At 44.0% G+C, this 21,696-nt stretch overlaps 1 protein-coding gene across 3 annotated transcripts; it reads left to right on the plus strand.

The window, feature by feature from the left end:
* The first annotated feature begins 5,654 nt into the window (after positions 1-5,654).
* On the plus strand, positions 5,655-21,279 carry ZFAND5 (zinc finger AN1-type containing 5). Of its 3 annotated transcripts, none has more exons than XM_082336178.1 (6): positions 5,655-5,812; positions 9,469-9,626; positions 10,063-10,174; positions 10,592-10,689; positions 19,321-19,446; positions 19,759-21,279. In XM_082336178.1, the coding sequence occupies exons 2-6, from the start codon at positions 9,476-9,478 to the stop codon at positions 19,905-19,907; spliced, it is 636 nt and encodes a 211-aa protein (XP_082192304.1). In that variant the 5' UTR covers positions 5,655-5,812; positions 9,469-9,475; the 3' UTR covers positions 19,908-21,279. The 3 variants fall into 3 exon arrangements, with proteins under 3 accessions (XP_082192304.1, XP_082192305.1, XP_082192306.1); XM_082336179.1 differs by lacking the exon at positions 5,655-5,812 and adding an exon at positions 7,392-7,665; XM_082336180.1 differs by lacking the exon at positions 5,655-5,812 and adding an exon at positions 7,392-7,461.
* Positions 21,280-21,696: the final 417 nt, after the last annotated feature.

The raw sequence follows: 21,696 nt of genomic DNA on the forward strand, positions 1-21,696 counted from the left end.
CGTCCACCACGTTCAGAGAGGTTCACAACTCAGCATGACTTAAATCAAGGCCTGCTCTGGACTGTTCAGGTAATGTAGATTACTTTTATCTGCTTAAGAATGTTGACATTTCAGTCACATAAAGGCCTTGCTATACCTAGTTATGTATTTTCTTCATTGTAACTAGATTACTCTAACATTGTCCATGTTGGAACTACCTGGGATTTCAGCTTAATACCAAATATACAGGAGATTGTCCTGCCAAGCCCATTACCACTGTTTTACAGCTCAGACTGGCATTTTATCAAGCAGCAAATGGAACTGAACATGTTCAATTTGGTAATCAAAGCCCAAAAATTACTTAGGACATGACTGTCTAGGAGATGATGGCTTTTGCCACGTGGCATTTCCACTGATCAGAGATTAATGAAGACAATAGACTTAGATGTTCAAAGAGAGTGCATGCAACAAGGTATCTTCCATGCAAGCACCTTGTGCTGGGACAGCTTACACAACTGGAGTGCTGCCAGGGATGGAGACAAGGCCTTTAGAAGAGGCAGGCAGAGAAAAGGAGGAAGGGAGCTGCCCTCTGTGTGAAGGAGCAGCTCGAACGTGTGGGGCTCAGGTCTGGGTAGAAACTTGTGCGTCAGGGTTGGAGAGGTTGCTAAACACAACACTGTGGTGGGATGTGTTACAGACCACCAACCATGGTAAGGAAGCAGATGAAGCTTTCTCTGAACAACCTGAGGAAGTCTCTATGTCACAGACCCCCATTCTCATCAGGAAATTTAACGTGTTGGGACGCCAGACATCCAGGAGATTGCTGGAGGCTGCCAAGGATAACTTCTTGTTACACAGGTGCTGGATGGGCCAAGTAGGGCCGACGGACAGTGGGTGATGCTGTAGTGACCATGAAATAGTGGAGTCAAGTTTCTGAGGGGGGTGAGGGAGGAAGGCGAGTAGCAGAGCACAGACCCTGGGCTTCAGGAGAGCAGATTTTGGGTCATTCAGGGAACTGGTAGGTGGCGTATCATGGGAGTCAGCTCTGAAGGAAAAAGGATCCCAGTAAAGTTGGTTGGCCTTTGAGGGGAGTATCCTCAAGCACAAGAACAGTCCACCTCTACACTCAGGAAACAAAGCAGACATATCCGGAAGCCAGTTTGGCAAAACAGGAAACCCATGACAGAGCTCCAACACAAAAAAAGCAGCATACAGAGAATGGAAGCAGAGACAGCCTACAAAGGGAGAATCAAGAAACACTGCCCAGGCATGCAGGGACTCTATCAGGGAAGCCAAAGCTCAGCTGGAGTTGAGACTTACCGGGAACATCAAGAGCAACAAGAGCTTCCACTATTACATCAGCAGTAAAAGACTGAACAGAGAAAATATATAACTGCTGCTGAACAAAGTGGATGACTTAGTAACAGCAGACACAGAAAAGGCTGAGGCACTCAGTGCATTAATTTCAAGAAGTATGTGCATAAATTTCATTTCAGTAAAGCTGTTTAAAGTGCAATTAAAGCAGAACTTTTCCCAAACAGAATGAGGAAAGTTCATTAAAATTGGCATTCACAAATGTATCCTTGAAAACACGTTACATAAAGATCTGCCAGCAGACCTTCCTATTCTATAATCATGCAAAGAATGATTCATTGTCTTTCAAACCCTCCACTGTAATAATTATTATTACTGTTATTATCTACTTCTACCTAGGAATATGAGCTGTGTCTAGGATCACCATGTGTTAAGTAGTACACAAATACAGAAAAAGACAGTAACTGCCTGAAGAGCCTGTACTCTCATCACTCTCTACATCTCTTCTACTGCCGACAATGAAGATGAAACCATCAGAGTATGTCTCATTACTCCAGTGTCAGCATTACAGAAGAAAGCAGAGGGGAGAAAGCACTGGCAGCTTTTTACTACCCTTCTTAGGTAAAAGACTACAGTTATGTACCATGAAGTAGACTTAATACATTTTAGAGAAAGAATCTGTGGGAAAGATGGGCACTCATCCCTTTGTGTCAGACTGCTCACCGTCCATCTCTAAAAACAACACATCTCCACCAAAACATTTCAGGGATGCTACATTTCACCTCAAGGCTCTCCAGAGGGCAGCTGCTCTTCATCAGGAGGTAAGCTTGCTCTTTCAGAGGAGTGCCCAAAACATTGCTCCATACCCTGTCACCCTCAGATTCCCAAACTAGGTACTTCCCACCTCCCTCACCTGCCAAGGTCTGGGTGCCTACACCCTTGAACAATTCACAAAATACAACCAGGAATAATAGCTGTAAGACAGTGGAAAGTGTATGCTTCTGGTCTACCTGCTGAGTTACAATGAGGATATTCACCTGAGAAGACTTGTTACAAATCCTCTCTCTCTAACCAAACTCTCCTGCTTCCTCAGAAGTGCAGCTTACCTGTGATGCTACTGAGCGGACCAACGCAAGGTCCAAAAATCATCTCCTTTTTCTGAAGCTGTGATTTCTAAGGATGCAAGTACCCTTTTGCTCTCTGGGTAAAGTGTTGAGGCTACCCTGGGAGCATTCTCCCTTCATATTTCTGATATTCCCTGATATTCCAACTATTCCAAGTTAGAAAAGGTCTCCAAAGCAGCTTGCGTGAACCTCACAGTACTGTTGAAGGTACCAAGCTCTTAAAGGCTAAATGTGTGGCTACTTCTTTATTCCTTCGGTTTTTTTAATTATGTGAGGGCTTCCTCTGAAGGAGAGTACGATCAGCCAGCTGGCAATGACATTCATAATCAGCAATTTAAATTGAAAGTTCTCTTCTGTTCTGGGGCAATGCTGCTGCATTTTTGCTTTTGATCTCACAAGACACCTAGATCTTGTAGGTAAATTTAGGTCAAATAAAAAGAAAAAAACAAGAAAATCATATTTTAAGGGGCACCTATTTTCTCTAAGATACTACATAGTGGGGGCGTGTCCCAATGACTCCAAGGCAAAGAGACGTCCCAGAAGACTAAGCCTTCAAGTTAGAAATCTCTGATAAATATGCATAAAGTCATAGAGGCAGTTCTTCTGTGGCCTGGGAAACTGGAGGGCCTCCCAGCTCTGCAGAACCCCATAATGAATGTAATACTCTTACATACTCGTGCACTCTCCTGGTTTCTAGGCCTGAGACTTGCAGGAAAAATACTGCCTAAGACAGCTTATATACGGAAGTTAATAACCATGAGAAAAGCATGCAGACGAAGGACCTTTCTAGGGAATTCTGCCCATTTCCCATTCCTCTGGGGCTCCTTATCTTTGAGGCAAACTTTGTCTGTTGGCGTACCTCTTGAACACCCACTCAGCTCTGCGAGTTTTACCTTGGAAAAAGCCAGAGAAGTTAATGGCTTTCAGCTGAAACTCTTCTGTCTTCATCCTCTGCCCTGCCATTCTAAGAGAGGTCAAAATTACTCTCCAGGGCTACTAGTAGACCAACTTTTATTTTTACAATGAGATTTACTGTCATCCTCTGTTTTGGTTCTGGTCATAAAATCTCTGCAAGAGGAAAAAATACACATCTCAACTTCTTTTTCCATTTTTCCCCCAAAGTGATGAAGTTATCCAACTCTCTGGGACAGTCTTTAGAGCAGTGATCTCAGAAGACTTCTTTTCTACATCATAAATCAGGAAGCTTAAATGTTTTCTTGTAATAGTTGAAACTACTTTGTACTACCAAGTAGGAACTACCAGCCCAGACATTGCAGATAACAGGGGCGTTATTCCAAACACTGGTTACAGAGCGGCTGCTGTTCTGTAGCACAACAGCAGCCTTCTGCAGCAAGCAGAGTGCACTATATTTCTGCAGAGCACGCTATACTGCAGCACTGTGCAATTCCATTTACCTGAAGCTTTTGGATCTCAGGAGACATCTCTCTGACAAACGAGGAGAAAGATGAGCTCTTGAAGACACATGAGGCAAAAAAAGACTTTCTAACAATTTCTGTGGTGTATTTCCCATAAAGCCACACATTCCAGTTCTCGCTGTTTTCTTCAGATTAAGTGGTTTAGAGGCCTATAAATATATACCCCAATATACTGTTGCCTTAGAATATCACTAGAATATGGCAGAAACTGCATTGAAGAAAAGTTTAATTACTCAAAACACTTATCTAAAGCAACTTTGAATTCTACAGCTGAAGATGTTCCATTCTTAAGAAAAACATATCACGCTTGTATGAATCGATGTATTTCCCACTTCCCAGGAACATTGCCTTAAAAAAAATTATTGCCTTTAGTTTACTATGACAAAGCAAGTAATTATCGTCCTATACCTACTAACAGTGTTTCGAAGCCATCGCATACCCTATGTGGCTCTCAGAGTGAGCAGGAAGTCTAAAATAGCAAGCTTTATTCTTTTTCTTTTGATTTCTTTCTCTTCACACACTACGCAGGCTTACATGACCTTCTAATTCCCTCCCTCCACAGCGATGCAACCTTTCCTTCTCCCTTACCCACCTAGGTCAGTGCCACATCCTCTGAACATAATAGTTTCACCAACAGCCAGTCAACATGAAGTCTGTTCATTGTACCTATACTATCTTCAAAACACAGGTCGGGCATGCGGAAGTACAGAAATATTTAATCTTGAGGTTCACTGACGCACAAATTTGCCAACCTGAATGCAAACTAAGGTCTGGTCTTCAAGTCCTCCCTGTGCTTCTAGATGGTGACAGCCAATAGCTAGTGGCTAACCTGAGCACCTGTTAGCAGATACGTGGGCCTGTGAGAAGTGGGGTGAAGCTCCAGGCAGGCCAGGGGACAAGGGGGAACAGGTCTGTTGGATATCGCAGCGCCCTGAAACATACGCGTTTCAAGCTGACGCCTTCGTATACCGCAGAGATCACGTCGCTCTTGGTGGACTACTTTTTACCAACACGCAACCATCAAGAATTTCGAACCGGCGCAGCTCCCAACCAGCAGGACTGATTTCTCCGCACCGTCCTCTAGCACATGGAAACCACCACCCGGCAGGCAGTCACCCCCGCCTCCCAGGCGGCTCTGTCACCACAGCCCACTCTCGGGGTCTGACAGCCCCTAAAAAGTTGCCCAGTACTCGTTTGCCGTATACTTCGCATCGCTTTACGCGTAAGAGATTGCAAGCAGAGAAGAGCCAAGGGGGGCAATAACGAGCACGTCCCGAGGCCGCACTGAGCGCCCCGAGCCTCCGAAACGGAGGGAGGGCTCGGAAACCGAGCAGTAAGCGGCCGCTCCGCCCGTGGGAAACCCGGCCCGGCCCGCCCCACCCCCCGCCTCCTCGCGCCGCCACGGCCACGCCCCCGCTCTGCACGCGGCTCCCTCCCTCCCGGGGCAGGCGTAGCTCTGTGACGTCGCCGGGAACGGCGTTCTCCTACCCCGCCCCCGCGGGCGGCGCCGCCGCCGGCGCCGCGGGCAGGCGGCGCGCGCGCTCCCGCCTCGCCTCGCGCGCGCCTTCCCCCCGCAGCTCCTCGCCGCCCCTGGGCGGCAGCGCGCATGCCCCGGCGGCCGGCGGCGGCTGGGAGGAGGCGGAGGCGGAGCCGGCGCCGGCGGGCGGGCACGGCTCCATCCTCCTCCTCCTCCCCCTCCCCCTCCCCGCCCCCCTCCCTCCTGCGCCTTCCCGCCGCCCGCCCCCCGCGCACGGCGCGTCTCGTCTCGCGCCGCCGCCGCTGCCGACACGGCCGCCGCTGCTGCTGCTGCGGGAACAAAGGAGGGAAGCGGCGGCGGCGGTGCCGCCCGCTCCGCGCCCCGCGCCCCCCCGCCCGCCGCTCTCCCGGCAGCCGCCCGGAGCCACCCGCGGCGCCTCCTCCGACAGCCGCCGCGGGGTTTCTGGCCCCCGCCGGGAACAGGTAGGTGTGGGGGGCGGCGGGCTGCGCTGGGCTCTCCGGGGCCCTCACGGCGGCGGGAGGGTCCCCGGGCCTCCCCGCGGCCGCCTTCCGCCTCTCCCGGCGGCCTTCTCCCGGCCGGCCTTATCCCGGCCGGCCCCCGGCGCTGGGGGAGGCCGCGGGCCGGGCCGGTGCGGGGCCGGGCAGGGCCGGGCCGGCGGGGAGACAATAAGGTTTCCCTGGCCGGCGGCGGCGGCGGGGCCGTGGGGGCCGGCAGCGGCGCGGGGCCTGGCGGCGGCCGGGCCGGGCGTGACTCAGGGGTTTGCGAGGAGCGGGCCGGCCCCGCCGCCCCGGCTGGGCACCCCCGCCCGCCGCCGCTGCTGCTCAGCCCGGCAGCCTGCGGGTCTTTTGTGTTCCGGTGTCCTCGGCGGCGGCGGAGGCGGCGGGGGGAGGGCAGTTAAGACGTACCGCGCTGCTGCGGGCGCTTGGCAGCGGCTCCCCTTTTGTCTGGCTCACCCAGCCGGGCTTCACCCCCCAGGGGAGGCGGCGGGTGTCGGTCCCTCGTCTCCCTGCCGACCCCTCCGCCCCGCTTCCCCCGAGCGCGGCCCTGCCGGGGCGAGCGCCCCGAGCAGCCCCGGTGACACCCCCGCCCCTTGGCTTTGTTTCTGTGTTTCTCTTGTCTAACGGCGGTCCCTCTTCGAGAGGAGGATGTTGCGCTATATGAGCATTTAGGTCAGCAAGCCCATCGCTGACGCAGTTCCCGGGTGTTACAGTTGATGTCGGTGCACGCTGGGGTCTTTATTTCCGCCGCCACGCCAAAAGGTGGGATCGCCCGGTGGGAGCGGCGGGGCCTGCGGCGGGGAGCCGGCCTCTGCCCGCCGCCGCTGCCGGGGTGGCCCGGCCATCGCCCGGGGGCGGGAGGGCGGCCTGGCCGCGGGGCCCCGGCCGCTGGCGGGACTGACGCTCCCTTGCGGTTCCGCTGGTGACGGCGGGGATGGGCGGCCTGAGCCGCTGTTGGAGTTCACACGCTGAATAACGGGGCTCCGTTTTGCGCCGGGACGTCCCCGGGCTAAGCAGGAGCATCCCTGCGGTTAAGACCTGCTCCTCTTGGCGGTGGAACGAGACCTTTTTTATTATCCTCCTTTTTTTTCCCCCCTCTCCCCCGCCCCGGAGTGGAATAGCTGGGTTTAACCGCCCACCCCCAAGGCTGCGGGGTGCGCTTGTGAAACGGTGGCCGCCGGATCACACCCAGCCGTCCTCCGTGCGTGCTGCGAGCTGGCGGCGAAGATGGCAGTGGGAGATGACGGGCTGGTGATGCTGCATTTTCTTCACTGAATTCCAGCATCCCCGCTCCCCCCGGAAGGAGGAGAGGCTAATCGGCTGTCGCCGCCTCCTCCCGCCGCCGGGGCTCGCAGGGTCGGGCCGGAGCGGCCCGCCCGCCCGCCGGAGGGACGAACGCGGGCCGATCGGAGCGCGGCGGGGGGGCGGCGGCGCGGCGCGGCCGGCAGCGGGGCCGCCTGACAGGCGGAAGCGCAGGCCCTCGCCCACGTGACGCGGGGCGGGGCCCGCCCGGGCGCGGGGCGCCGCTCCCCCGGGGCGGCGGGGCCGAGCAGCGGGAGAGGAAGGGCCCAGCTGCCTGCCGGGGGAGGGCCGCGGCGGCGGGGTCGGCCCGGGTGAGTGCGTGGCAGCTGGCTTCCTGCTGGCCGTGAGGCGATTTCAGGAGAAGCACGCGTGGCGCCCGGGGCGCCGCTCAGATCCCGGAAAAGCGCGACTTGCCGGGCGTCGGGTAACGGCGGTGTGACCTTTCCGTTCGGGGCGTGCGTGTCAGGTCGCGGAGGAATGTGCTGACAGAGGAGCGGCGGAGGCTCTGGTTTGCGGTAGGTTGGTGCTAGCGTTATCATCAGCACCTACAGCCAGATGCAGCGAGTGGCGACACTTGGAAGAGGAGCGCCTCAGTTGAGGTTGGCGGTGGCTGTGTGCTTGGCAGCACTTTGAGCTCGCCCGCGTAACGAAAGGGCAGAAGTACGGTCTTTATTTGTATGGTACAGGCATATAGGCCTACAATATAGGCGACAGGAATTCTTTGGATTCCTCTAGGTGGGTCATGGTTTCTTCTGACTCCCTTGACTGGTGCGTATGGCTGTAAAACTGTATCAGGGTAAGCGTGAGGCTGTTTTGTAGTCCTGAAAGGAAGCTATTTATAGCTGGAAGGTATTATAAAGGCATAAATAAGACAGCTATTTATACCTGGAAAATGAGGTCCCGTGACCACCAGCAGGCAAGCAGATGAATTTTGCTGGTTTACTTTCTCCTGCTCTTGGTGTACTTTGATCCTACATATTTAGCTTAACTAGACAAAGGCAGCTGTCAGTTGCAGTTGTCATACTAGTGGAACGTAGGTTTTCTACTTGCCATGGGGGATTTTTTAATTAAAGAAGTATTTCTCTATATACTGTATTGAATTCACTTTCAGTGTTCTTGACTTCTCACAAGCATCAGCAGTCAAATATCTCTTGCTGCGACTGTTCCTGAATAGGAAGACGGCAATCTAGAGATTACACTAAAATGTCTCCAGGTGCCATGTACAAGTGCTTCTACTAAATTTAAGTTTTGGGAGGACAAGTGTGATATTCTTATGTGTCCTCAATTTGTAGCAGATTGCTTGCTTGATTACTGTGTTCCAGTTTTGATTCCCAAGGGCAATACGGATTTGGTTGCTGTTCAGTTTTTCTACTAACCTTGCTTTGCAGAGGTTAACCAGCAGTGAAGGTGAAATATTTTTATTCCTAACTTCTGCAGTTCATGGCAGAGAGTTAGCATTGTCAGCCTTTGGGAGGCTCAGAAGTCTTGCCATAACTTTATTAAGACAAAGGATTTAACTGCCTTTTTTTGTTTGTTTTTAAATGTGTAGGCTGTGTCATAGAACGTATTCAACAGTTTGAAGTTGTTAATTTTATTTCTCTTGGAAGTGTAAGACCCGGTCTAAACTTATTTCAGAAATGCTTTTCAGATTCTTGGTTGAAGGGCCCGTTGTACACGTGTTGTTGCCAGTTAGTATCAGGTTTCATACACAATTTCAGCAGTCTTCATGGCCTTGTTTTGGAAGCTCCTTCTAAAGATAGGAGTACGGACTTTAAATGGCTGCTGTCAATACTTATTTTTATTGTTCTGTTTGACAAATGTATTGTGAGAGTAGGAACTGCTAATAGTGGAGTTAGCATCAAATGATGCAAGATCAACATTACTGAAAAAGTGGGGCTCTTCTGCTGGAGTTGGGGAAAAAATAAGCTATGTTATTTGCCAGAACTGTTTAGTAGATATGAACTTGGTCTTGCTTAGTCTGCATATCCCTGTTAGTGCTCAGAGATTGGTAATAAAGGACTTTTTGGCTGTCAAATTGAATTTGGTAGTAACCTGCACATGCAGCTCAGTCCTCAACAAGTACATTATTTCTCAGTATTAGTATGATGACACTTTTTCTTCTCTTAAAGGTTCGTAACAATGTTACTTAGCAATACAATTGCAGTATTGAATGGTATATTAACATCCATATAGCCTCTTTAAGAATGCTGATATCACTTTTGGGGGGCAGGGTGAGCAGACATACTTTAATTCTATAACCCTGTAATTGATTTTGGTGACATGCCAGCTCCTAATGCAGTTCTTGGTTTTATTTACAGCATCGAGATGACTCAGGAGACAAACCAGACCCCAGGGCCTATGCTGTGTAGTACAGGATGTGGGTTTTATGGAAATCCTAGGACAAATGGGATGTGTTCTGTTTGCTACAAAGAGCATCTTCAGCGGCAGCAGAATAGTGGTAGAATCAGCCCAATGGGTAAGAGGGGGGGGTTGGGTTTTTTTGTTTGTTTGTTTGTTTTTTACTACTTTTAAAATAAAACATCTAGAAGATGACAAGGAATCCCAGAACATTTTTTTGTGAGAACTTCTGAAAGCTGTGTACTAAAACAATGAATATGAAGGTGAATACTACTTTAAATCACAGTAAAGATAAAAATACATTTCTGTGTAATGTGTTCTGGTCTGCTCGGCATTCAGCCATAACTTGCTTTCCCACTTAGCCTCCTCTGTTACCATATTCTTAACAAACTCTGTATTTTGGTTGTTAATGATATAGCCTGTCTTTAAGTAAGAAGTAATATGCAGTAGCAGTGAAGATTGTATGCAGACAGTGCATAGCTGTGTATGAGACTCTGACGAACATATATTCTACAATTTGTTTGTAACTAACTTGTCAAATTCTTGTTATATAGGAACAGCCAGTGGTTCAAACAGTCCTACCTCAGACTCTGCATCTGTACAGAGAGCAGACACTAGCTTAAACAACTGTGAAGGTGCTGCTGGCAGCACATCTGAAAAATCAAGGTAAGACAAAGGTATTACTTTGAGGTTTGAATGAGCTGTGAGCATGCAGCAAGTTGAAGGCCTGCAGCAGTCCTCCTCTATTGCAGTGAGTTTCTGCAGAGCAAAAAGGGACAATCTGCCTGACAGTGCTTTATGAATGCATGTAAACGAGAACTGATTAAAATATTTGGTGTTGGACTGCTACATTTCAAAGGACGTTTTTGATTTATCTGGAGAAATACTGCTACAGATTTGCCTGTTTTCTTCTAGGGAAATTAAAATAGAGTAAAAATGTGTTTTGAAGACAGTAGAAGCAGAGGTCAGGAGTGTGTATCAGTAGTAACTGAACAGGGAGTTTGTTAATGGGTCTGGACAGTTTAAACTTCTATTATGAATGCAAAACTAACATAAATTATGTGTTTCACTGTACTTAAACAGAAATGTGCCTGTTGCCGCTTTGCCTGTAACGCAGCAAATGACAGAAATGAGCATTTCAAGAGAGGAAAAAGTAACACCGAAAACAGAGACTGAGCCAGGTACGTTTGCAGAGTAACACGTGGCTTAACGGAAGCTGACGGTTCGTTTACTTTCTAAGCAGGCTTCTCCTGTTGTGGTGATGGTCTTGAGGAACTGTTAAGATGATTGAGGATGCTTTCTGAGTGCTGTCTCATCAAAATCAAGAAAAAGGACTAGTGCCACAGTAGAATTTTAAGATGCATGTTCAATGATAGTAAGAAAATTGACACCTGTGAGGGTGGTTTTGGCTCCCAAACCTTTGTTTTTAAAACTAAGGCACTCTAGAATTGCATTTGGGCAAGGTGTTGAGTTTTGAAGTCAAAATGTTGAGATTTCTGTGTATTATCTGGCTGTACAATTCCTGCTGACTCATGGCAGTCAAAATGGTTTGTTGCATTTGGAGAAAGGATTTCTTAATAAATTCCATTCTACAGAGGAGTGGGGCTGTGGGAGAAGGGAATATGTGGTTTAAAAATACTAACAAAAGCTGTTTAGGGTTCTTGAACTAATTGAGTAATCAGTAGATACAACCTAAGCATTGTTCTGCGGATGTAGGATACTTGCAGCCTTAATTGTTGGGTGTGAATTGTCAACTTAAAAGTTTCATTCTTGTACTGGAAGGTTGTAGCTGTAGTAGTTAAACTTTAAAGTGTAAACTATTTCTTGGACGGAGGCAGGGAGGGGCAGCTTTCTTACAGCTTATGAGTGAGTGAATTGATATCAGCTTGTTCAAATGGATATCTCGTTTTGTATTTCAATTGTTCCTTACTTATACATATCCACACGTCTTAAAACACTAAAAGCTGATCTTTAGTAGGAAGTCTGTTCACTCAAGCTGAAGGTAAAATTCATTTTTTCAGTTTTGAAGTCAGATGAAAACTGCAGAAGATGCTACTCAGCACTGTATAAAAGTTATTTTTATCTAGATAGATCCTTGCCAGCAGAGACTGCTCTAACACCTGATATTTAATTGCTCAGTATTTGTACAAAGGATTTTACTATTTGCAATAAGTCATGCTAAGTCAAGATTCTGTGACATGAACTAAAGTACAGTTATACAATATATTGGGTTTTTCATTATGTATAGGCTGAGAGGAGATTTTTGCAAGTATTAACTTCCTGTAACTGATGTCATCTGAAGAGGCTTTCTGTATGTAACTGAGAAATAATTTAGACTTTGCTACAATATTTATAAACCCATCTTGCCTTGTTAGGAATTCCTACCTGAAATGTGGCAAGCAGGAAAGAGGAATACATAAAATGGTAGCAGTGGTGAAGTAATAGGTGACTTACTCTTATTAGAACTGCCAGTAGGAATTTGTCATTTTGCCAGGTGTAAAGGACAATCTTCAATTACTGTTGACATATTACCTGTTTTTCAGGTACTGTGGGTCAACTGTATGATAGGTAGTGTCACACAGCACTCTAGTGATTAGAATAGGGGAAAAAATCCAAAAGCAGCTCAAGATACTTATGTATTGTTATAAATAATCTCAGAGGTTGAAACCAGTAGACGCTGTCACAAGCTTGTGTAGAGATCAGTGGAAGAACTACCAGGGAATTTAAATGTGTCTGGAAAAAACTTGTGGAACAAAACTCCCTTCCTGAGCGCATACTTGTAAATTTGTGAGACAGTCTCAGCTGCTGTAATGCCTGAGTTCCCTTTTAAGTGTTACGGTTTGGCACGGGTTGCAGACAGCATAGGTTAGTGTCTTTACATACTCTTCTTAAGGTCTGTTGGACATCTAAAATACACAAAATGTTGGCTGTATTCAGTGGTACATTGATCTGTCTTGCAGGTGAGAGAAGGTGGCCTAGACTTCTTATAAAAAAATCCCTGTCATGTCTGGACTAGTTGCACTTCTCTTCCTTTTTCCAGCAGCATCCAATATGTGTTGATCTCTCCTCCCAAGGAGGAACTGAAACAACGGTAAATAATTCACATCAGCTCCTAACAACAAAGCTAATACTTTCTATGAGGTGTAATTTTCTAAGATAATGCCACAGTCATGGAGTTGCTAATGAATACAGTCTAGTTGTAAGCACAGTCTGACCCTAGCGACTGAATTTCATACCCATCTATTGGATAGTAACAGATCATGAACAATGTAGCCTTCAAGCAAAGTAGCTTGCTCTTCTTTGAATGTCTTCAACAGTATGAAGTCACATTCTCTTCTGCCAGATTGTCATTCGTAAATGAAATTTTGGGTATTTCCCTTATAAGCCAGAAAGCTAACAGTAGAATTACATCTGGTCAACTGATTATTTTTTTAGCAGTCTGTAGCATAAAATTATACTTGTTTGCTGTTGGAATAGAAGCAGCTGACTTGAGAAGGTGGTGAAGTTGAGAACAATGAAACAATGGAGCTTAACAAACTTATTTTTCTAGAATTTTTTTTTTTGTGGTGGTGGTTTTGGGTTTTTTCCTTCACACAGGTTGAGGTTGCAACCTGAATTATCATTCAGAACAAATCCGGTGTTAAGACAGTTAATTGTACCTTAACATTTGAAGGAAGAAAGGCATGATGGAGGTACCTGACCTAGTTGGTTGTAATTCACATGTCTAATATGCTATGTTTTCTTTTAACTTGTAATTTCTTAGTTCAACTTGTTTGTTGCAATTTTATAATTGAAGAGGGGCATGTGTTCAGTGCAGTTGTGTGTCTGAACTGCTCCTAAGTCAGAGAAATCTAAAGGCCTTTATGTCCAAACCCAAATTCATAAGTGGGCACTATTTGCAAAATACTTTTTATAGGATTTTTATAAGCTTTTACACTTCTTATTAAGGATTGAACTCTAATAGTCTTAACCGAAGTCAGACTATACCCAAAGCATTCTAGAAATATGATTCATAGTTGCTTTTTTTGCCATGCTGAGTTGCAAGAATTAAATGCAAAACGTACTGAACTCCTTTCCTTTCCTTGTGTTATGCTATCAGAGCAATATATCTACCAAGTTGGTGAGGCGTAGTGGAGCCGTTCCTTAAGAAACATTTTTTTTTTTTAAGCAGGTATTCAAATGGAAATGAAAGATCCATACAAGAAAGAGAATTGAGTTACATAGTAACCACTAAAAATAACTGTTTTGAAAACAAGTGTATTTAGACAATCATATTATTTCAAGTTACAGCTTATTTTTAGCATTTTCTTGCACCTTTGTAGGTCATTACCTTGCTGAATGATGAGCCTCCAGTCAGGTCTGTCAGTGTTTCCAGACATAATTAGTACCAGCATGTGTGTCAGAGGCTTGGGGGTTTTTTTTGTTTTGGCTTGGTTTTTTGATTTTTTTTTTTTTTTTTTAAACCCAGTAATAGCTCTGTTTTAGAGAGTAGTGTGATTAGCTATCATTTTGTGAAGCCACAGCTGCAGAGTAGCACTGCTTATGAAGAAAGTGAACCAGAAATTGAACTCATTATGGTCTTGTGTAAACTACTTATTTAAAAAAATACCCAAATACTGTTAGCTTACTGTATAATTCCGTGTTGTAGCTTACCCTTTCTGTTCCTGAATTAATCAGCTTCAGAAGACAGCAAGCAATGGTGGTTGGGTCACTTGTCTCTTGGCTTTCTACCAAGCCAATATGATTAGAGTTATTTTACAGCTGTCCTGCATTCAGGTTGAGACCCTGTTATGGGTTACCCTCACTTACATTGTGGGGGTGTAGATAGAACCAGTGTGGTTTATCTGTGATGTGTACAGTGTGTTGCAGGTAATACTGCGAGTAAGATGCCAAGTAGACAGCTAACTTATGAGATATGGTAGGCTCAAGATGGTAACTACATGATCTTCCTTAGATCTTCTTGTAATGAGTGCCTTGTTAATTCTGATTTGTTTTCACACATGGCTATAGTATTTTAACCATGTTGCTATCTGTAGAGAATTCCTTTGTGGCTGTTGGTAAAATTGTCTGATACAACAACTCCCCCTTTTGTAAAATAAGACTGGGGACCCAACTGTTGGTCTTGTGCTTGTTGGTGATAGGATGCTATTATTATTTTAACAGCTGTATAGCACAGACAACAGGTCTTCATGGTGACCATATTTCTGTGTGATACCGAAACTGGGATTTCTTTACACTGTATTAATGTAACAGTAAAGATATTCAATACACTGGTTAGAGTTGGGCGTGCAGGAGATTAATTGCATGGTGCAGAACATTTTTGTTCCCTTTCTTTGGCATGAAATTAAACATGATGGAAGTTTATTCTGAAGCCTTTCGTCATAGGCACCTGGGTTGGCATAGCAATTGTAGTTCCTGAAGAATAAAGTATTTACACTCAGGAAGCTTGATAAAGCATAATAAGTACTGTCCATCTTTTCAGACTAAAATTTTATATACATGTCCATTTGTGTTAATATGCAATATAAGGATTGCACAGTCTCCAGTACAGCTTTACTGCTCCAGTACTGCGGAAGTGCAGTCTAATGTCTTTCTGATGACTTTTGGCTTTACCTTTTTTCTCTCTTGTTTTAATTTTTTCAGTTCTTCCATGGTGGGAGTTGGGGGCTAGCTTCATCGAGTCAGAATGCTTAAATCGGGGGGGGGGGGGGGGGGGGTTATGTTTTCAAGACTTTGCTCCACTGGTATGCTTACCACTTACTAGTACCATGAAAGTCATGCAGTGTAAGCTATTGGGATCTTACTTTGGTTAATTTTTGTTTTGTCAGAGAAGCTTCTTAAAACTTCTTGGTGTTACTTTGGTAGCCCTTTCTGGTCACTTTTGATATGGGGAGGGTTAAAAAGTAATACTGCTTTATTTTCATCAGGTTTTGTTCAACTGAAGCATTGGATTCATTCCTTTCTAGTGTGACATCTCAGTGGGAAAATACCTGTGGTAGGCATGCTCTTTTGTAGCAACCATACTGGTTTGTATAAGGAAAACTACTGTCAGTTTTGAAACTCCTGTTCTTAGAGCAGTTTTTAATTTTGAGTGGCAGTCCCATATAGTCACTGTGGCTTAATACTTTGGGGTCTGAGAAGAGCTTTGCTCTCCAGTTGGTAGGACCTTTCTGCGTATAGGTTGAGTAGCTGTGGCATGTGGCTAACTTGTCTCATCAGCAGCCTTGCTATTCCCACATGTGTTTTGTAAAGATCATCTTGCCTTCAGACTACATGTGGAGGAAATTTTCCCAAATTCCTGATGCAATGCCTGTATTTGTGTGAGGTTTTTGTCAGGCACCTCTCCAATACTAGGATTATGTTAGTTTTTATTATCCTAGCAGATCAGTGATAGTCTTCCTTGTGCATGATGGTAATGCATCTTACAGTGTCTACAGGTAATAATTTAAGACCAAAGTAATAGTTAATGAAGGCCCACCCAGTTCTGAAAATCTGTTGCTCCTAAGGTTTTCAGCCTTGTAATAGGAGAATTGGTCTGGTAAAATTCAAGTGAAGTAAATCTGATCAGGTAACTTCTTGAGCCGAAGGTTGGGAAGGGAAATGACCACGGTGATGGAGAGGGGTACATGCCAACAGGAGCTCTGTTAAAGGAATAAAACCTGTTTTAGTGGTGAGGGGTTTGCTTCATCTACTGAGGAAGCAGGTCTACAGGTACCAGTAAGCACTATTTTCCAACTTTCAGCATTTGTTCAGTTATTCATTCCACGGTGATCATGCAGCAATCATTTAGAGCACTTTGCCTGATGATTAACACTGTGTGATTTCTGGCATAAAATGAATTTAATATATTGAGGACTGGAATTGTACTTGCCTGGTTGGGTTTGGCTTCTGTGCTAAAGGAAGCCTTTTGTGACAAGCAGTTGTCAGGATAGTATCTGATGAAATTATATTGGCTCCTGATGTCATGGCGGAACAACTACAGTTTACAGTATTTTTCATATGAGCCACAGGTTGATGAAAAAGGATTTTTGTTCTGAGCTTTAAGTAAGGGGCAGGGTAGGCAGCTTTGCCTCTGTCCTAGCCATTACTCCAGAAGCACATTTATGAAGGTTTAGCATGATAAAAACTAATCATCAGACATAACTCTGCTGGCATAAAAGAATAGGAGAATCCTTTATTCATGGAGAATAACAAATTGAACATTTCAGTTTGGATTTAGGGGCCTATGTCCCATCTTTTCTTGGGACCTTTTAGTGCCCATTACTGCATGTTGTGTACTGCTTTTCATTCTTGGAACATGTTTTAGTTGTGGGGAAGGATCCTGTTCAGCAGCCCTTTCAGGAAGTGTTCCTCTACAGTTTCTTAGGATGACTTTCATTGCTTTCCAGTTCCTGGGCTGCCAGTTGTCACGGTTTCTTCATGCGGTGGAGGAAATATACCTGTAGTAGTTGGTAACATTTTCCCTTAGATAGATTTGTTCTTAGTGTCTTTCTTTCATGGTAGAGTGATCTACTAGGCTCTCTCTTTGCGTTGGTGATTCCCAGGAAGTTGCTGATTCCACTTTTGCTTCCTTGTTCGCATGTTAGGCAGCAATAAAGCTTTCTCCTCCTCTTGTTTTCATTTTCTCTTAGTGCATGTTGTGAGTGACTTTAATTATTTAGGTCACAGTTGGTTTGCCCCTTCTGCATTTTCTTTTGCGTCTGATTGAAACAGCATGCATGCTCCTAGGGCTCCTATTTGTAAGTTAGTTCTGATGCAGATGAAGCTTCCCCCTGGCTAGCTATACACCAAATAGCAAAGTATGTGAGCATTTCTGGTTCCTCTTTTTCATCTGCCATGGCTTACAATTAGCATTTCATTTTTAAACAACTTAGCAATATAAAAAAATCTAAAAGGAGTTTGACCATGCTTTTTGGGAGGTGTTTCGTCATTTTTTTTAAGGCCATAGCTGATGGCTGTTAGCCAAGGTGCATAGTATCCAACAGGTTTGCACTGTTTGCGATATCTCTGGTTTTTAACCTGTTTTTTGTCACAGGTTCTCAAATAGATTAACTGATACCAAACACTGCTTTCCTTGGTATTAAAGACAAGTTCAGAGGATCATATCTGTTCACCTAGAAAAAGTTAATCATCAAGACAAAGAAATTATTTTCTCAAAAAAAAAGAAAGCAGCAGCAATTACTCAGAAAAGTACCAGTAGCAGCACTGATTGTAGTGCTAGTGCTGTAATAGTTTTCTTATCCATCAGACTTGGCAAAATAGCGCTGACACTGTACTTGCCATTTTTTTTTAGAAAAAGACCTATGCAAGGTGACAAAAAATAAAGGTAGTAAATGGCCTTAGTTCACTAGGACTGTTGCTATAATGTATAAGTGAAGTGTAAGAAAACATTAGCAACCATTGTTTTACTGCATGAAATCTTTTGATGTTAAGTACTGAAGATTCCTCGTTACCTCTGAGACCTTGTGAGGATTTTTGAAGAACTGTTGAAGAACTTTTAAATCTTGTGAAGATTATGAAGTCCTGACTGGGGATTGTCTTGTACAGTGAATTGTGAGGCTTTCTAGGTGTTAGTGGTAGTAGTGAGCTGGTTTTTAGAATACCTGTGGACACGGTAATGCAAATGCAATTTTAAAAAACAAGTATGGAGAGTAAAGATAGAAAACCAGTCAATTGTTTCTTCATGTCTGGAAAAAATTCACTTCATAGGATACAAAACTTACTGATCCAAAAGAATCTCAACTAACAAATCCTATTTGTGTGCATAAAGTTGATTACAAATAAGTCCTTAAAGCTTATATACTCCATTTGTTCTGGAATGTGTTTTGTAGTTTGTTCTACTTTAGAACAATAGATGTCATCATACAGCTGGGAGTGTTAAGGAGAACTGTACCAGGAGCAGGTGTTAAAAAGTTTGATTGAAAAAAAACCCACTTTTTGTAAACAAAAGGAACAGATTCACAAAAGTTCACAAAAGGACAAATTTTTATCCCTCAGAGAAGTTAAGTAAAAGGTGACTCAAGTTTGTCTGAAGGTGTTCGTGACAGAGGCAATTGAAAAATGACTCATTTTGACTATACCTGCTTGAACACTAAAGCTGAGTACAATTCAAAAATACAGGTGTTCAATGTAAATCTGCGCTTTGTTCTTTAAATTACTGGAAGTGCCAAAAATGTGAGGGCTCGTCTGAATGGTCTGTGTTTTGTAGCTGTGTTCTGGATCTGTCACAGAATCAGTGGCTTGCTGGCTGCTGTCTTGATGAACTGTTTTAGGTATCTGACTTCACAAGCGTAGTGGCAGAGTAACCCAGTACTATGATAGTAACACATTACTGAATTTAATTTGTTTCTAAAATCTGTTCCTATTATTTATATTCTCTACAGGTATCCCCTCTGTTCAGCAACTTTAGCTGTGACAATATTGCTATTGTTTTAGATTAAATGTTACTTGATCATATGATTTTCTTAAGATATTAAATGTGTACATGGAACTTCTGGAGTGCTTTCCAAGTCCTTATCACCTCTGTACACCTGTATAGGTGTAATGAACAAGTGCCTTACATTTTCTAGCTGGTGGAACCATGGGGAAAAGCTGATTGTGTTGTGTAGAGCCAAAAGGGGAGAATAGAGTACCTGAAAATCTCTATTCCTGATGAACATTTTCGTAGACTAGTCTATGTAGTACTTCAGAAAACAAACATCAGGGTCTTAGTAGGGGGAATTAATCCTTAATAAATACATGTGTGCTTCTGAATAGCTAGTGCAGTCAAGAAAAGGAAATTTAACCTTTATTTCCTTTGCTTGCTTTAACAGTTGTTACTCAACCAAGCCCATCAGTTTCTCAGCCTAGTACTTCGCAAAGTGAAGAGAGAACTCCGGAACTGCCCAAACCAAAGAAGAACAGATGTTTCATGTGCAGAAAGAAGGTCGGCCTTACAGGTATGAGAACACTTTGTCACTTCTGAACAGATCTGTATGATTAGTTGCCTCTTGCTAGATTAAACTTGATGAAATATCTGTACCACTAAACTTATTTGCTGCTTCAGAATCCAAACAACTTAGTACAGCTCTTCATTTTTCTTCCTTTGTATGTTAGAGTAGACAAACATACCCCCTTTGTAGTAAGCCCTTAATTTACAACTTAAATTAAGTTGTAAACAAAATTGTAACTTAACAATTTGTAAGCCCTTAATTTACAACTTAATTAAATATGAAGCTTCCTAGTGATGTTGGGTTTTTCTCTATGTACAGGATTTGACTGCCGATGTGGAAACTTATTTTGTGGACTTCACCGTTATTCTGACAAGCATAACTGCCCGTATGATTACAAAGCAGAAGCTGCAGCAAAAATCAGGAAAGAGAATCCAGTTGTGGTGGCTGAAAAAATCCAGAGAATATAACAACCTGCTTGTGAAAAGACTGACTGACTTTTTGTTTTGTTTTTAATATATCCTAGGAAAACATGAAAGAGCAGGTGCATGGCCATTTTCCTTTGTTCTCCAAAGTTTTACTTTTAGTCTTGTCTGTCTTAATGATATTTCAGAACGTTTGGGTGTTTGTTACAGGCAAAATTGGATAGATACAGCCCTTGAAAATATATATGCCCTCCCCAGAATATAATCGGATGATCAGAAACCTGCACAGGAATACATATGCACAGAGGACAGACTGTCTAGTTCACATGTGCCAAACAGATGTATGCTATCTGCATGTTGGCAGCAGATCTGCCTTTTGAGATGTGTTTGAGGTATCGAATCTTTGGCTAGTGTTATGTGCCTGTTTTGGAGAAGGATACATCAAAAAGGTTGGCAGTCTACTTCTATCATTTAAAATCTCATTCTAATTTTAGTTTCCACACTCCATTGTTTTTCAGCAGAATGTAAGCTATGTGGAGCAGTCCACCATCCCAGTAAGATGAGTGTTGGTGCCATATTTAAGAAAGTTACTTACCAATTGCCCTGAGAAAAATGGAAAAAATCGGATACGAATGAGAAGAAAACTGTTTCGGAAAAGATTACATTAACTTCAGAATAATGAAAATAGGTTCCCAAAGGAAATGTCCTGCTAGGAACTTAAGAGCTGGCCTGCAACAGAGTTGTCTGCTTTTCCTTGCATAGCTAAAAATGTCGTGTAGCACAATATTGTAAGATTGGTTTACAAAAAAAAAGTTACATATGTTTTTAGACATACCACAGCAGCTCTATGAAGCAACACGTCTGATGAGTAAGTTGCTGAAATATTAGAGCAGTTTATTATTCATATACTACTTACGTTCTGTGTGTTCTGAGTTCAAAAGAATATTGGGAGTTAATTTTTTCTAGTTTTAAATGTAACAGTTGCACCGTTCTGCATGGAAAACCATACCCAACATGGCTGCTGTAGACTTAAGTGGTATCTGGAACCACTCTTGGAGGGCTGCTTTATCATTTTTAATTGTACTTGGGTGTAGGACTGTAGTGTTCTTGGGTGTATTGCATGGGCTGCATTATCTACAGCATTGTACAATAACAACTCTAGAAAAGGCAGTATACTTCACTGATGCTTGTCTGGTAATATCACTTCTGTGTTATAATGGAAGGGGTTTTTGTGATGTATGAAACTTGTGTTTTTTATATAAACAAGTACAGTTTAGACTAGTGTTGTGGTAATGCCTGTTCTCATCTGTAAATAGTTACGTATGTACACAAGGCGCTACTCCTGAACTTCTGATTTTTATTGCAGTGTTCAGTCTTAGTTTTTACTTCACTATTAAAAGCATCAGGTTTTTGCTTCTTTGTTCTTCTGAGTTATTAGATATGCAAACATGTACAGATAGTTCATATTTATGTATTGCACATAATCATGCTACGCAGCATCTATGCTATATTGTATTATGTAAATAATAAAAATCATGTACAGAAGGAAATACTTCCTTTTGTGATAGTTCATTGGTTTTAGCTATTGCTGTAATCAGAAGGTGACCTTGTAGAGGTTGAGGTGCAAAGTTAGTACTAAGTTCTTACAGATATCGTCTTTATGCTTAAGCCTGCCTATGTCCTTATTTCTTATTTAGATATACCAACTTCTTTTAAGATAACTTGCATGAGCAGCTGGAATACAAGTAACTACTTGATGGCCCAGCAAAAATGCCAGTAGACAACAATGTGCTTAAAGGGAGCAAAGGAAGGCATTAGCAATGAACTTCAAAGG

Source organism: Platalea leucorodia (assembly GCF_965183815.1).
Source record: "Platalea leucorodia genome assembly, chromosome: Z".
NCBI lineage: Eukaryota > Metazoa > Chordata > Aves > Pelecaniformes > Threskiornithidae > Platalea > Platalea leucorodia.